The following is a 17,050-nucleotide window of genomic DNA, read 5'->3' as shown; positions in this document are numbered from 1 at the left end:
GGCCCGGGTAAAACTACGTTGCTGGGAGTCAGAGCCATTCCCTGTACACCTTGGGGTGCGACAGGGATGTCCTCTGGCTCCCACATTTAACATCTATTTTGACCACGTAGTTCGTGAAGCCTTCAATAGCTGTACCGGGGGAATCTCCATTTGGTACAGATATAATGGGAGGCTGATCGATGCCCGGGTGCGGTCAAGGGATGGCTCCCTATTGCTCAACCACGTTATGTATGCCGATGATTTGGTAATAGCTGCTCATTCAGAGGAGGAGTTGGAGACGCTGCTGCTGAGACTGGAGCGTGCCACTAAGAGGTGGAGCCTTACCATCAGCCCCACCAAAACTAAGCATGTGCCTGGGTATTTTGTACCATCGGACACTCCACCCTCACAACTCCCAATCGGTGATGGGGCAGTTGTGGATAGAGTGGAGAGTTTCCCATACCTGGGCAGTGTGCTTATGACCGGCTCCAGTTTAACAGCAGAGGTCTCACTCCGAATCAGTCGAGCTGTAATATCTTTTCATCGGTTGCGTAACGCTGTGTGGAAGCTACCTGGTCTGTCGCTCCGCACTAAGCTTCAGGTCTTCTCGGCCACAGTCATTCCCTCACTTCTCTACGCTTGCGAAACGTGGACCCCCCTAATGGAACATCTTCGCCGGTTAGAAACATTTAGGGTGGCCTGCCTACGATCCATCCTGGGTTTAACCAGGCTGGATTGTGTGAGGAGCTCACAAATCTTTGAAAGATGTGGGCAAGGTCCCATCGGTGAGCTCCTCCGGCAGGCAAGGCTGCGTTGGCTGGGTCATGTAGCCCGCATGCCCAGCCACCGCATGCCGAAACAGCTTTTGTTCGGCCGGATCGAGGGGGCTAAACGGGCGCGGCACGGGCTAGAGAAGAGATGGAGTGATGTGGTACAGGAGGACGTGGAGCTGAGTGGACTTGCCGATGACCGGTACCAGCGGTGTCAAGATCGGCCTCTGTGGAGGAGGCTCGTGAAGGACGCTACTGGGCAGTTGGAGGCAGTCGCCCTCCAACAACAACGGAGGGCGGAGGAGCGACGCTCACAACGAGCGGAGCGCCAGATGGCTAAAGCACAGCAGGTTGGCACAGTAGGGGGCACAGGTGGTGCATCAGCCACTCATCTCAGTCAGTCGACCCGTGGCACCTGGGTCTGCCCCGTGACCTTGTGCCAGTGGGCGTTCGACACATCAAGTGGCCTCAGGGTGCACATGGCCTGGCACAAGCATCGTGGTGACGTCACCGCCACTTAGTGGCGAATGGCGGTTGTTGTTGTTGTGTTTTTGTTGTTGTGTTGTTGTTGTTGTGCGTGTGACACACACACAACAGGCGGATCGTCGCTGCCAACACCGTGGGCCGTGCCACTGACCGATGCTTGATGGGGGTGACGTAGTTCAGGTTCAGATAAATCTCCTCCACTGTGAACTCTGACTTCTTCAGCCTGAGACACACACAGACACAGACACACAGACACACACACACAGACAGACACAGACACACAGACACACACACAGACAGACACACACACACAGACACACACACACACACAGATACACACAGACAGACACAAACAGATACACACAGACAGACAAACACAGACACACACAGACACACACAGACACACACAGACACACACACCCAGTTACACACACACACACAACAACAACAACAACCGCCCTTCGCCACTAAGTGGCGGTGACATCATCACGACGCTTGTGCCAGGCTAGGCCACATGAAGTGTCAAATGCCCGCTGGCAGGATGTCACGGAACAGACCCAGCAGGTGCCACGGGTCGACTGACTAGTGGCATCTAACATCTAGAAAACGTGAAGAACAAGTGGCATCTACATCTACAGAACGTGAAGAACCAGTGGCATCTACATCTACAGAACGTGAAGAACCAGTGGCATCTACATCTACAGAACGTGAAGAACAAGTGACATCTACATCTACAGAACGTGAAGAACCAGTGGCATCTACATCTACAGAACGTGAAGAACCATTGGCATCTACATCTGTAGACGTGAAGAACCAGTGGCATCCACATCTACAGAACGTGAAGAACCAGTGGCATCCACATCTACAGAACGTGAAGAACCAGTGGCATCTACATCTGCAGAACGTTTTAAACCAGTGGCATCTACATCTACAGAACGTGAAGAACCAGTGGCATCTACATCTACAGAACGTGAAGAACCAGTGACATCTACATCTACAGAACGTGAAGAACCAGTGGCATCTACATCTGCAGAACATGAATAACCAGTGACATCTACATCTACAGAACGTGAAGAACCAGTGGCATCTACATCTACAGAACGTGAAGAACCAGTGGAATCTACATCTACAGAACGTGAAGAACCAGTGGCATCTACATCAACAGAACGTGAAGAACCAGTGGCATCTACATCTGTAGACGTGAAGAAACAGTGGCATCTACATCTACAGAACGTGAAGAACCAGTGGCATCTACATCTACAGAACGTGAAGAACCAGTGGCATCTACATCTACAGAATGTGAAGAACCAGTGGCATCTACATCAACAGAACGTGAAGAACCAGTGGCATCTACATCTACAGAACGTGAAGAACCAGTGGCATCTACATCTGCAGAACGTGAAGAACCAGTGGCATCTACATCTACAGAACGTGAAGAACCAGTGGTATCTACATCTACAGAACGTGAAGAACCAGTGGCATCTACATCTAAAGAACGTGAAGAACCAGTGGCATCTACATCTACAGAACGTGAAGAACCAGTGGCATCTACATCTACAGAACATGAAGAACCAGTGGCATCTACGTCTACAGAACGTGAAGAACCAGTGGCATCTATATCTACAGAACGTGAAGAACCAGTGGCATCTACATCTGCAGAACGTGAAGAACCAGTGGCATCTACATCTACAGAACGTGAAGAACCAGTGGCATCTACATCTGCAGAACGTGAAGAACCAGTGGCATCTACGTCTACAGAACGTGAAGAACCAGTGGCATCTACATCTACAGAACGTGAAGAACCAGTGGCATCTACATCTACAGAACGTGAAGAACCAGTGGCATCTACGTCTACAGAACGTGAAGAACCAGTGGCATCTACATCTACAGAACGTGAATAACCAGTGACATCTACATCTACAGAACGTGAGGAACCAGTGGCATCTACATCTACAGAACGTGAAGAACCAGTGGCATCTACATCTACAGAACATGAAGTACCAGTGGCATCTACATCTACAGAACGTGAAGAACCAGTGGAATCTACATCTACAGAACGTGAAGAACCAGTGGCATCTACATCTACAGAACGTGAAGAACCAGTGGCATCTACATCAACAGAACATGAAAAACCAGTGGCATCTACGTCTACAGAACGTGAAGAACCAGTGGCATCTACATCTACAGAACGTGAAGAACCAGTGGCATCTACGTCTGCAGAACGTGAAGAACCAGTGGCATCTACGTCTACAGAACGTGAAGAACCAGTGGCATCTACATCTACAGAACGTGAAGAACCAGTGGCATCTACATCTACAGAACGTGAAGAACCAGTGGCATCTACGTCTACAGAACGTGAAGAACCAGTGGCATCTACATCTACAGAACGTGAATAACCAGTGACATCTACATCTACAGAACGTGAGGAACCAGTGGCATCTACATCTACAGAACGTGATGAACCAGTGGCATCTACATCTACAGAACGTGAAGAACCAGTGGCATCTACATCTACAGAACATGAAGTACCAGTGGCATCTACATCTACAGAACGTGAAGAACCAGTGGCATCTACATCTACAGAACGTGAAGAACCAGTGGCATCTACATCTACAGAACGTGAAGAACCAGTGGCATCTACATCAACAGAACATGAAAAACCAGTGGCATCTACATCTGTAGATGTGAAGAACCAGTGGCATCTACATCTACAGAACGTGAAGAACCATTGGCAACTACATTTACAGAACGTGAAGAACCAGTGGCATTTACATCTGTAGACGTGAAGAACCAGTGGCATCTACATCTACAGAACGTGAAGAACCAGTGGCATCTACATCTACAGAACGTGAATAACCAGTGACATCAACATCCACAGAACGTGAAGAACCAGTGGCATCTACATCTACAGAACGTGAATAACCAGTGACATCTACATCTACAAAACGTGAAGAACCAGTGGCATCTACATCTGCAGAACGTTTTAAACCAGTGGCATCTACATCTACAGAACGTGAAGAACCAGTGGCATCTATATCTAAAGAACGTGAAGAACCAGTGGCATCTACATCTACAGAACGTGAAGAACCAGTGGAATCTACATCTACAGAACGTGAAGAACCAGTGGCATCTACATCTACAGAACGTGAAGAACCAGTGGCATCTACATCTACAGAACGTGAAGAACCAGTGGCATCTACATCTACAGAGCGTGAAGAACCAGTGGCATCTACATCTACAGAACGTGAAGAACCAGTGGCATCTACATCTACAGAACGTGAAGAACCAGTGGCATCTACATCTACAGAACGTGAAGAAGCAGTGGCATCTACATCTACAGAACGTGAAGAACCAGTGGCATCTACATCTACAGAACGTGAAGAACCAGTGGCATCTCCATCTACAGAACGTGAAGAACCAGTGGCATCTCCATCTACAGAACGTGAAGAACCAGTGGCATCTCCATCTACAGAACGTGAAGAACCAGTGGCAACTCCATCTACAGAACGTGAAGAACCAGTGGCATCTAAATCTACAGAACGTGAAGAACCAGTGGCATCTACATCTGTAGACGTGAAGAACCAGTGGCATCTACATCTACAAAACGTGAAGAACCAGTGGCATCTACATCTACAGAACGTGAAGAACCAGTGGCATCTACATCTACAGAACGTGAAGAACCAGTGGCATCTACATCTACAGAACGTGAAGAACCAGTGGCATCTACATCTGTAGACGTGAAGAACCAGTGGCATCTACATCTACAGAACGTGAAGAACCAGTGGCATCTACATCTACAGAACGTGAAGAACCAGTGGCATCTACATCTACAGAACGTGAAGAACCAGTGGCATCTACATCTACAGAACGTGAAGAACCAGTGGCATCTACATCTGTAGACGTGAAGAACCAGTGGCATCTACATCTACAGAACGTGAAGAACCAGTGGCATCTACATCTACAGAACGTGAAGAACCAGTGGCATCTACATCTACAGAACGTGAAGAACCAGTGGCATCTACATCTGTAGACGTGAAGAACCAGTGGCATCTACATCTACAGAACGTGAAGAACCAGTGGCATCTACATCTACAGAACGTGAAGAACCAGTGGCATCTACATCTACAGAACGTGAAGAACCAGTGGCATCTACATCTACAGAACGTGAAGAACCAGTGGCATCTACATCTACAGAACGTGAAGAACCAGTGGCATCTACATCTGTAGACGTGAAGAACCAGTGGCATCTACATCTGTAGACGTGAAGAACCAGTGGCATCTACATCTACAGAACGTGAAGAACCAGTGGCATCTACATCTACAGAACGTGAAGAACCAGTGGCATCTACATCTGTAAACGTGAAGAACCAGTGGCATCTACATCTACAGAACGTGAAGAACCAGTGGCATCTACATCTACAGAACGTGAAGAACCAGTGGCATCTACATCTACAGAACGTGAAGAACCAGTGGCATCTACATCTGTAGACGTGAAGAACCAGTGGCATCTACATCTACAGAACGTGAAGAACCAGTGGCATCTACATCTACAGAACGTGAAGAACCAGTGGCATCTACATCTGTAGACGTGAAGAACCAGTGGCATCTACATCTACAGAACGTGAAGAACCAGTGGCATCTACATCTACAGAACGTGAAGAACCAGTGGCATCTACATCTACAGAACGTGAAGAACCAGTGGCATCTACATCTACAGAACGTGAAGAACCAGTGGCATCTACATCTACAGCATGTGAAGAACCAGTGGCATCTACATCCACAGAACGTGAAGAACCAGTGGCATCTACATCTACAGAACGTGAAGAACCAGTGGCATCTACATCTATAGAATGTGAAGAACCAGTGGCATCTACATCTACAGAATGTGAAGAACCAGTGGCATCTACATCTACAGAACGTAAAGAACCAGTGGCATCTACATCTACAGAGCGTGAAGAACCAGTGGCATCTACATCTACAGAACATGAATAACCAGTGACATCTACATCTACAGAACGTGAAGAACCAGTGGCATCTACATCTGCAGAACGTTTTAAACCAGTGGCATCTACATCTACAGAACGTGAAGAACCAGTGGCATCTACATCTGCAGAACGTGAAGAACCAGTGGCATCTACATCTACAGAACGTGAAGAACCAGTGGTATCTACATCTACAGAACGTGAAGAACCAGTGGCATCTACATCTACAGAACGTGAAGAACCAGTGGCATCTACATCTACAGAACGTGAAGAACCAGTGGCATCTACATCTACAGAACATGAAGAACCAGTGGCATCTACGTCTACAGAACGTGAAGAACCAGTGGCATCTATATCTACAGAACGTGAAGAACCAGTGGCATCTACATCTGCAGAACGTGACGAACCAGTGGCATCTACATCTACAGAACGTGAAGAACCAGTGGCATCTACGTCTGCAGAACGTGAAGAACCAGTGGCATCTACGTCTACAGAACGTGAAGAACCAGTGGCATCTACATCTACAGAACGTGAAGAACCAGTGGCATCTACATCTACAGAACGTGAAGAACCAGTGGCATCTACGTCTACAGAACGTGAAGAACCAGTGGCATCTACATCTACAGAACGTGAATAACCAGTGACATCTACATCTACAGAACGTGAGGAACCAGTGGCATCTACATCTACAGAACGTGAAGAACCAGTGGCATCTACATCTACAGAACGTGAAGAACCAGTGGCATCTACATCTACAGAACATGAAGTACCAGTGGCATCTACATCTACAGAACGTGAAGAACCAGTGGCATCTACATCTACAGAACGTGAAGAACCAGTGGCATCTACATCTACAGAACGTGAAGAACCAGTGGCATCTACATCAACAGAACATGAAAAACCAGTGGCATCTACATCTGTAGATGTGAAGAACCAGTGGCATCTACATCTACAGAACGTGCAGAACCATTGGCAACTACATTTACAGAACGTGAAGAACCAGTGGCATTTACATCTGTAGACGTGAAGAACCAGTGGCATCTACATCTACAGAACGTGAAGAACCAGTGGCATCTACATCTACAGAACGTGAATAACCAGTGACATCTACATCTACAAAAAGTGAATAACCAGTGGCATCTACATCTGCAGAACGTTTTAAACCAGTGGCATCTACATCTACAGAACGTGAAGAACCAGTGGCATCTATATCTAAAGAACGTGAAGAACCAGTGGCATCTACATCTACAGAACGTGAAGAAACAGTGGAATCTACATCTACAGAACATGAAGAACCAGTGGCATCTACATCTACAGAACGTGAAGAACCAGTGGCATCTACATCTACAGAACGTGAAGAACCAGTGGCATCTACATCTACAGAACATGAAGAACCAGTGGCATCTACGTCTACAGAACGTGAAGAACCAGTGGCATCTACATCTACAGAACGTGAAGAACCAGTGGCATCTACGTCTGCAGAACGTGAAGAACCAGTGGCATCTACGTCTACAGAACGTGAAAAACCAGTGGCATCTACATCTACAGAACGTGAAGAACCAGTGGCATCTACATCTACAGAACGTGAAGAACCAGTGGCATCTACGTCTACAGAACGTGAAGAACCAGTGGCATCTACATCTACAGAACGTGAATAACCAGTGACATCTACATCTACAGAACGTGAGGAACCAGTGGCATCTACATCTACAGAACGTGAAGAACCAGTGGCATCTACATCTACAGAACGTGAAGAACCAGTGGCATCTACATCTACAGAACATGAAGTACCAGTGGCATCTACATCTACAGAACGTGAAGAACCAGTGGCATCTACATCTACAGAACGTGAAGAACCAGTGGCATCTACATCTACAGAACGTGAAGAACCAGTGGCATCTACATCAACAGAACATGAAAAACCAGTGGCATCTACATCTGTAGATGTGAAGAACCAGTGGCATCTACATCTACAGAACGTGAAGAACCATTGGCAACTACATTTACAGAACGTGAAGAACCAGTGGCATTTACATCTGTAGACGTGAAGAACCAGTGGCATCTACATCTACAGAACGTGAAGAACCAGTGGCATCTACATCTACAGAACGTGAATAACCAGTGACATCAACATCCACAGAACGTGAAGAACCAGTGGCATCTACATCTACAGAACGTGAATAACCAGTGACATCTACATCTACAAAACGTGAAGAACCAGTGGCATCTACATCTGCAGAACGTTTTAAACCAGTGGCATCTACATCTACAGAACGTGAAGAGCCAGTGGCATCTATATCTAAAGAACGTGAAGAACCAGTGGCATCTACATCTACAGAACGTGAAGAACCAGTGGAATCTACATCTACAGAACATGAAGAACCAGTGGCATCTACATCTACAGAACGTGAAGAACCAGTGGCATCTACATCTATAGAACATGAAGAAGCAGTGGCATCTAGATCTACAGAACGTGAAGAACCAGTGGCATATCCATCTACAGAACGTGAAGAACCAGTGGCATATCCATCTACAGAACGTGAAGAACCAGTGGCATCTACATCTACAGAACGTGAAGAACCAGTGGCATCTACATCTACAGAACGTGAAGAACCAGTGGCATCTACATCTACAGAATGTGAAGAACCAGTGGCATCTACATCTGTAGACGTGAAGAACCAGTGGCATCTACATCTACAGAACGTGAAGAACCAGTGGCATCTACATCTACAGAACATGAAGAACCAGTGGCATCTACATCTACAGAACGTGAAGAACTAGTGGCATCTACATCTACAGAACGTGAAGAACCAGTGGCATCTACATCTACAGAACGTGAAGAACCAGTGGCATCTACATCTACAGAACGTGAAGAACCAGTGGCATCTACATCTACAGAACGTGAAGAACCAGTGGCATCTACATCTACAGAACGTGAAGAACCAGTGGCATCTACATCTACAGAGCGTGAAGAACCAGTGGCATCTACATCTACAGAACGTGAAGAACCAGTGGCATCTACATCTACAGAACGTGAAGAACCAGTGGCATCTACATCTACAGAACGTGAAGAACCAGTGGCATCTACATCTACAGAACGTGAAGAACCAGTGGCATCTACATCTGTAGATGTGAAGAACCAGTGGCATCTACATCTAGAGAACGTGAAGAACCAGTGGCATCTACATCTACAGAACGTGAAGAACCAGTGGCATCTACATCTACAGAACGTGAAGAACCAGTGGCATCTACATCTACAGAACGTGAAGAACCAGTGGCATCTACATCTACAGAACATGAAGTACCAGTGGCATCTACATCTACAGAACGTGAAGAACCAGTGGCATCTACATCTACAGAACGTGAAGAACCAGTGGCATCTACATCTACAGAACGTGAAGAACCAGTGGCATCTACATCAACAGAACATGAAAAACCAGTGGCATCTACATCTGTAGATGTGAAGAACCAGTGGCATCTACATCTACAGAACGTGAAGAACCATTGGCAACTACATTTACAGAACGTGAAGAACCAGTGGCATTTACATCTGTAGACGTGAAGAACCAGTGGCATCTACATCTACAGAACGTGAAGAACCAGTGGCATCTACATCTACAGAACGTGAATAACCAGTGACATCAACATCCACAGAACGTGAAGAACCAGTGGCATCTACATCTACAGAACGTGAATAACCAGTGACATCTACATCTACAAAACGTGAAGAACCAGTGGCATCTACATCTGCAGAACGTTTTAAACCAGTGGCATCTACATCTACAGAACGTGAAGAGCCAGTGGCATCTATATCTAAAGAACGTGAAGAACCAGTGGCATCTACATCTACAGAACGTGAAGAACCAGTGGAATCTACATCTACAGAACATGAAGAACCAGTGGCATCTACATCTACAGAACGTGAAGAACCAGTGGCATCTACATCTATAGAACATGAAGAAGCAGTGGCATCTAGATCTACAGAACGTGAAGAACCAGTGGCATATCCATCTACAGAACGTGAAGAACCAGTGGCATATCCATCTACAGAACGTGAAGAACCAGTGGCATCTACATCTACAGAACGTGAAGAACCAGTGGCATCTACATCTACAGAACGTGAAGAACCAGTGGCATCTACATCTACAGAACGTGAAGAACCAGTGGCATCTACATCTACAGAACGTGAAGAACCAGTGGCATCTACATCTACAGAACATGAAGAACCAGTGGCATCTACGTCTACAGAACGTGAAGAACCAGTGGCATCTATATCTACAGAACGTGAAGAACCAGTGGCATCTACATCTGCAGAACGTGACGAACCAGTGGCATCTACATCTACAGAACGTGAAGAACCAGTGGCATCTACGTCTGCAGAACGTGAAGAACCAGTGGCATCTACGTCTACAGAACGTGAAGAACCAGTGGCATCTACATCTACAGAACGTGAAGAACCAGTGGCATCTACATCTACAGAACGTGAAGAACCAGTGGCATCTACGTCTACAGAACGTGAAGAACCAGTGGCATCTACATCTACAGAACGTGAATAACCAGTGACATCTACATCTACAGAACGTGAGGAACCAGTGGCATCTACATCTACAGAACGTGAAGAACCAGTGGCATCTACATCTACAGAACGTGAAGAACCAGTGGCATCTACATCTACAGAACATGAAGTACCAGTGGCATCTACATCTACAGAACGTGAAGAACCAGTGGCATCTACATCTACAGAACGTGAAGAACCAGTGGCATCTACATCTACAGAACGTGAAGAACCAGTGGCATCTACATCAACAGAACATGAAAAACCAGTGGCATCTACATCTGTAGATGTGAAGAACCAGTGGCATCTACATCTACAGAACGTGCAGAACCATTGGCAACTACATTTACAGAACGTGAAGAACCAGTGGCATTTACATCTGTAGACGTGAAGAACCAGTGGCATCTACATCTACAGAACGTGAAGAACCAGTGGCATCTACATCTACAGAACGTGAATAACCAGTGACATCTACATCTACAAAAAGTGAATAACCAGTGGCATCTACATCTGCAGAACGTTTTAAACCAGTGGCATCTACATCTACAGAACGTGAAGAACCAGTGGCATCTATATCTAAAGAACGTGAAGAACCAGTGGCATCTACATCTACAGAACGTGAAGAAACAGTGGAATCTACATCTACAGAACATGAAGAACCAGTGGCATCTACATCTACAGAACGTGAAGAACCAGTGGCATCTACATCTACAGAACGTGAAGAACCAGTGGCATCTACATCTACAGAACATGAAGAACCAGTGGCATCTACGTCTACAGAACGTGAAGAACCAGTGGCATCTACATCTACAGAACGTGAAGAACCAGTGGCATCTACGTCTGCAGAACGTGAAGAACCAGTGGCATCTACGTCTACAGAACGTGAAAAACCAGTGGCATCTACATCTACAGAACGTGAAGAACCAGTGGCATCTACATCTACAGAACGTGAAGAACCAGTGGCATCTACGTCTACAGAACGTGAAGAACCAGTGGCATCTACATCTACAGAACGTGAATAACCAGTGACATCTACATCTACAGAACGTGAGGAACCAGTGGCATCTACATCTACAGAACGTGAAGAACCAGTGGCATCTACATCTACAGAACGTGAAGAACCAGTGGCATCTACATCTACAGAACATGAAGTACCAGTGGCATCTACATCTACAGAACGTGAAGAACCAGTGGCATCTACATCTACAGAACGTGAAGAACCAGTGGCATCTACATCTACAGAACGTGAAGAACCAGTGGCATCTACATCAACAGAACATGAAAAACCAGTGGCATCTACATCTGTAGATGTGAAGAACCAGTGGCATCTACATCTACAGAACGTGAAGAACCATTGGCAACTACATTTACAGAACGTGAAGAACCAGTGGCATTTACATCTGTAGACGTGAAGAACCAGTGGCATCTACATCTACAGAACGTGAAGAACCAGTGGCATCTACATCTACAGAACGTGAATAACCAGTGACATCAACATCCACAGAACGTGAAGAACCAGTGGCATCTACATCTACAGAACGTGAATAACCAGTGACATCTACATCTACAAAACGTGAAGAACCAGTGGCATCTACATCTGCAGAACGTTTTAAACCAGTGGCATCTACATCTACAGAACGTGAAGAGCCAGTGGCATCTATATCTAAAGAACGTGAAGAACCAGTGGCATCTACATCTACAGAACGTGAAGAACCAGTGGAATCTACATCTACAGAACATGAAGAACCAGTGGCATCTACATCTACAGAACGTGAAGAACCAGTGGCATCTACATCTATAGAACATGAAGAAGCAGTGGCATCTAGATCTACAGAACGTGAAGAACCAGTGGCATATCCATCTACAGAACGTGAAGAACCAGTGGCATATCCATCTACAGAACGTGAAGAACCAGTGGCATCTACATCTACAGAACGTGAAGAACCAGTGGCATCTACATCTACAGAACGTGAAGAACCAGTGGCATCTACATCTACAGAATGTGAAGAACCAGTGGCATCTACATCTGTAGACGTGAAGAACCAGTGGCATCTACATCTACAGAACGTGAAGAACCAGTGGCATCTACATCTACAGAACATGAAGAACCAGTGGCATCTACATCTACAGAACGTGAAGAACTAGTGGCATCTACATCTACAGAACGTGAAGAACCAGTGGCATCTACATCTACAGAACGTGAAGAACCAGTGGCATCTACATCTACAGAACGTGAAGAACCAGTGGCATCTACATCTACAGAACGTGAAGAACCAGTGGCATCTACATCTACAGAACGTGAAGAACCAGTGGCATCTACATCTACAGAGCGTGAAGAACCAGTGGCATCTACATCTACAGAACGTGAAGAACCAGTGGCATCTACATCTACAGAACGTGAAGAACCAGTGGCATCTACATCTACAGAACGTGAAGAACCAGTGGCATCTACATCTACAGAACGTGAAGAACCAGTGGCATCTACATCTGTAGATGTGAAGAACCAGTGGCATCTACATCTAGAGAACGTGAAGAACCAGTGGCATCTACATCTACAGAACGTGAAGAACCAGTGGCATCTACATCTACAGAACGTGAAGAACCAGTGGCATCTACATCTACAGAACGTGAAGAACCAGTGGCATCTACATCTACAGAACATGAAGTACCAGTGGCATCTACATCTACAGAACGTGAAGAACCAGTGGCATCTACATCTACAGAACGTGAAGAACCAGTGGCATCTACATCTACAGAACGTGAAGAACCAGTGGCATCTACATCAACAGAACATGAAAAACCAGTGGCATCTACATCTGTAGATGTGAAGAACCAGTGGCATCTACATCTACAGAACGTGAAGAACCATTGGCAACTACATTTACAGAACGTGAAGAACCAGTGGCATTTACATCTGTAGACGTGAAGAACCAGTGGCATCTACATCTACAGAACGTGAAGAACCAGTGGCATCTACATCTACAGAACGTGAATAACCAGTGACATCAACATCCACAGAACGTGAAGAACCAGTGGCATCTACATCTACAGAACGTGAATAACCAGTGACATCTACATCTACAAAACGTGAAGAACCAGTGGCATCTACATCTGCAGAACGTTTTAAACCAGTGGCATCTACATCTACAGAACGTGAAGAGCCAGTGGCATCTATATCTAAAGAACGTGAAGAACCAGTGGCATCTACATCTACAGAACGTGAAGAACCAGTGGAATCTACATCTACAGAACATGAAGAACCAGTGGCATCTACATCTACAGAACGTGAAGAACCAGTGGCATCTACATCTATAGAACATGAAGAAGCAGTGGCATCTAGATCTACAGAACGTGAAGAACCAGTGGCATATAAATCTACAGAACGTGAAGAACCAGTGGCATATCCATCTACAGAACGTGAAGAACCAGTGGCATCTACATCTACAGAACGTGAAGAACCAGTGGCATCTACATCTACAGAACGTGAAGAACCAGTGGCATCTACATCTACAGAATGTGAAGAACCAGTGGCATCTACATCTGTAGACGTGAAGAACCAGTGGCATCTACATCTACAGAACGTGAAGAACCAGTGGCATCTACATCTACAGAACATGAAGAACCAGTGGCATCTACATCTACAGAACGTGAAGAACTAGTGGCATCTACATCTACAGAACGTGAAGAACCAGTGGCATCTACATCTACAGAACGTGAAGAACCAGTGGCATCTACATCTACAGAACGTGAAGAACCAGTGGCATCTACATCTACAGAACGTGAAGAACCAGTGGCATCTACATCTACAGAACGTGAAGAACCAGTGGCATCTACATCTACAGAGCGTGAAGAACCAGTGGCATCTACATCTACAGAACGTGAAGAACCAGTGGCATCTACATCTACAGAACGTGAAGAACCAGTGGCATCTACATCTACAGAACGTGAAGAACCAGTGGCATCTACATCTACAGAACGTGAAGAACCAGTGGCATCTACATCTGTAGATGTGAAGAACCAGTGGCATCTACATCTAGAGAACGTGAAGAACCAGTGGCATCTACATCTACAGAACGTGAAGAACCAGTGGCATCTACATCTACAGAACGTGAAGAACCAGTGGCATCTACATCTACAGAACGTGAAGAAGCAGTGGCATCTACATCTACAGAACGTGAAGAAGCAGTGGCATCTACATCTACAGAACGTGAAGAACCAGTGGCATCTCCATCTACAGAACGTGAAGAACCAGTGGCATCTCCATCTACAGAACGTGAAGAACCAGTGGCATCTCCATCTACAGAACGTGAAGAACCAGTGGCATCTCCATCTACAGAACGTGAAGAACCAGTGGCAACTCCATCTACAGAACGTGAAGAACCAGTGGCATCTAAATCTACAGAACGTGAAGAACCAGTGGCATCTACATCTACAGAACGTGAAGAACCAGTGGCATCTACATCTACAGAACGTGAAGAACCAGTGGCATCTACATCTGTAGACGTGAAGAACCAGTGGCATCTACATCTACAGAACGTGAAGAACCAGTGGCATCTACATCTACAGAACGTGAAGAACCAGTGGCATCTACATCTACAGAACGTGAAGAACCAGTGGCATCTACATCTACAGCATGTGAAGAACCAGTGGCATCTACATCCACAGAACGTGAAGAACCAGTGGCATCTACATCTACAGAACGTGAAGAACCAGTGGCATCTACATCTATAGAATGTGAAGAACCAGTGGCATCTACATCTACAGAATGTGAAGAACCAGTGGCATCTACATCTACAGAACGTAAAGAACCAGTGGCATCTACATCTACAGAGCGTGAAGAACCAGTGGCATCTACATCTACAGAACATGAATAACCAGTGACATCTACATCTACAGAACGTGAAGAACCAGTGGCATCTACATCTGCAGAACGTTTTAAACCAGTGGCATCTACATCTACAGAACGTGAAGAACCAGTGGCATCTACATCTACAGAACATGAAGTACCAGTGGCATCTAGATCTACAGAACGTGAAGAACCAGTGGCATATCCATCTACAGAACGTGAAGAACCAGTGGCATATCCATCTACAGAACGTGAAGAACCAGTGGCATCTACATCTACAGAACGTGAAGAACCAGTGGCATCTACATCTACAGAACGTGAAGAACCAGTGGCATCTACATCTACAGAATGTGAAGAACCAGTGGCATCTACATCTGTAGACGTGAAGAACCAGTGGCATCTACATCTACAGAACGTGAAGAACCAGTGGCATCTACATCTACAGAACATGAAGAACCAGTGGCATCTACATCTACAGAACGTGAAGAACTAGTGGCATCTACATCTACAGAACGTGAAGAACCAGTGGCATCTACATCTACACAACGTGAAGAACCAGTGGCATCTACATCTACAGAACGTGAAGAACCAGTGGCATCTACATCTACAGAACGTGAAGAACCAGTGGCATCTACATCTACAGAACGTGAAGAACCAGTGGCATCTACATCTACAGAGCGTGAAGAACCAGTGGCATCTACATCTACAGAACGTGAAGAACCAGTGGCATCTACATATACAGAACGTGAAGAACCAGTGGCATCTACATCTACAGAACGTGAAGAACCAGTGGCATCTACATCTACAGAACGTGAAGAACCAGTGGCATCTACATCTGTAGATGTGAAGAACCAGTGGCATCTACATCTAGAGAACGTGAAGAACCAGTGGCATCTACATCTACAGAACGTGAAGAACCAGTGGCATCTACATCTACAGAACGTGAAGAACCAGTGGCATCTACATCTACAGAACGTGAAGAAGCAGTGGCATCTACATCTACAGAACGTGAAGAACCAGTGGCATCTACATCTACAGAACGTGAAGAACCAGTGGCATCTCCATCTACAGAACGTGAAGAACCAGTGGCATCTCCATCTACAGAACGTGAAGAACCAGTGGCATCTCCATCTACAGAACGTGAAGAACCAGTGGCAACTCCATCTACAGAACGTGAAGAACCAGTGGCATCTAAATCTACAGAACGTGAAGAACCAGTGGCATCTACATCTACAGAACGTGAAGAACCAGTGGCATCTACATCTACAGAACGTGAAGAACCAGTGGCATCTACATCTGTAGACGTGAAGAACCAGTGGCATCTACATCTACAGAACGTGAAGAACCAGTGGCATCTACATCTACAGAACGTGAAGAACCAGTGGCATCTACATCTACAGAACGTGAAGAACCAGTGGCATCTACATCTACA

The 17,050-nt window shown here is 45.8% G+C and overlaps 1 protein-coding gene across 5 annotated transcripts in view; it reads right to left on the bottom strand.

Annotated features, from left to right (window-relative positions):
* LOC116958448 (uncharacterized) overlaps nt 1–17,050 on the bottom strand; it is a 124,157-nt gene that overhangs the window by 3,616 nt on the left and 103,491 nt on the right. For all 5 annotated transcript variants that reach the window (XR_012931645.1, XR_012931646.1, XM_076058598.1 and 2 more), the window contains exon 5: nt 1,387–1,458. Coding sequence is in view for 3 of the 5 variants with exons in the window: in XM_076058598.1 (XP_075914713.1) it covers nt 1,387–1,458 (72 nt within the window). In the remaining 2 variants the exon portion in view is untranslated. The remainder of the gene's footprint in view (nt 1–1,386; nt 1,459–17,050) is intronic.

Source organism: Petromyzon marinus (assembly GCF_048934315.1).
Source record: "Petromyzon marinus isolate PM22_M1 ecotype Great Lakes invasive population chromosome 77 unlocalized genomic scaffold, UKy_Petmar_22M1.pri1.0 chr77_unloc.2, whole genome shotgun sequence".
NCBI classification, from domain to species: domain Eukaryota; kingdom Metazoa; phylum Chordata; class Hyperoartia; order Petromyzontiformes; family Petromyzontidae; genus Petromyzon; species Petromyzon marinus.
This window is presented reverse-complemented; position numbering and strand designations above follow the sequence as displayed.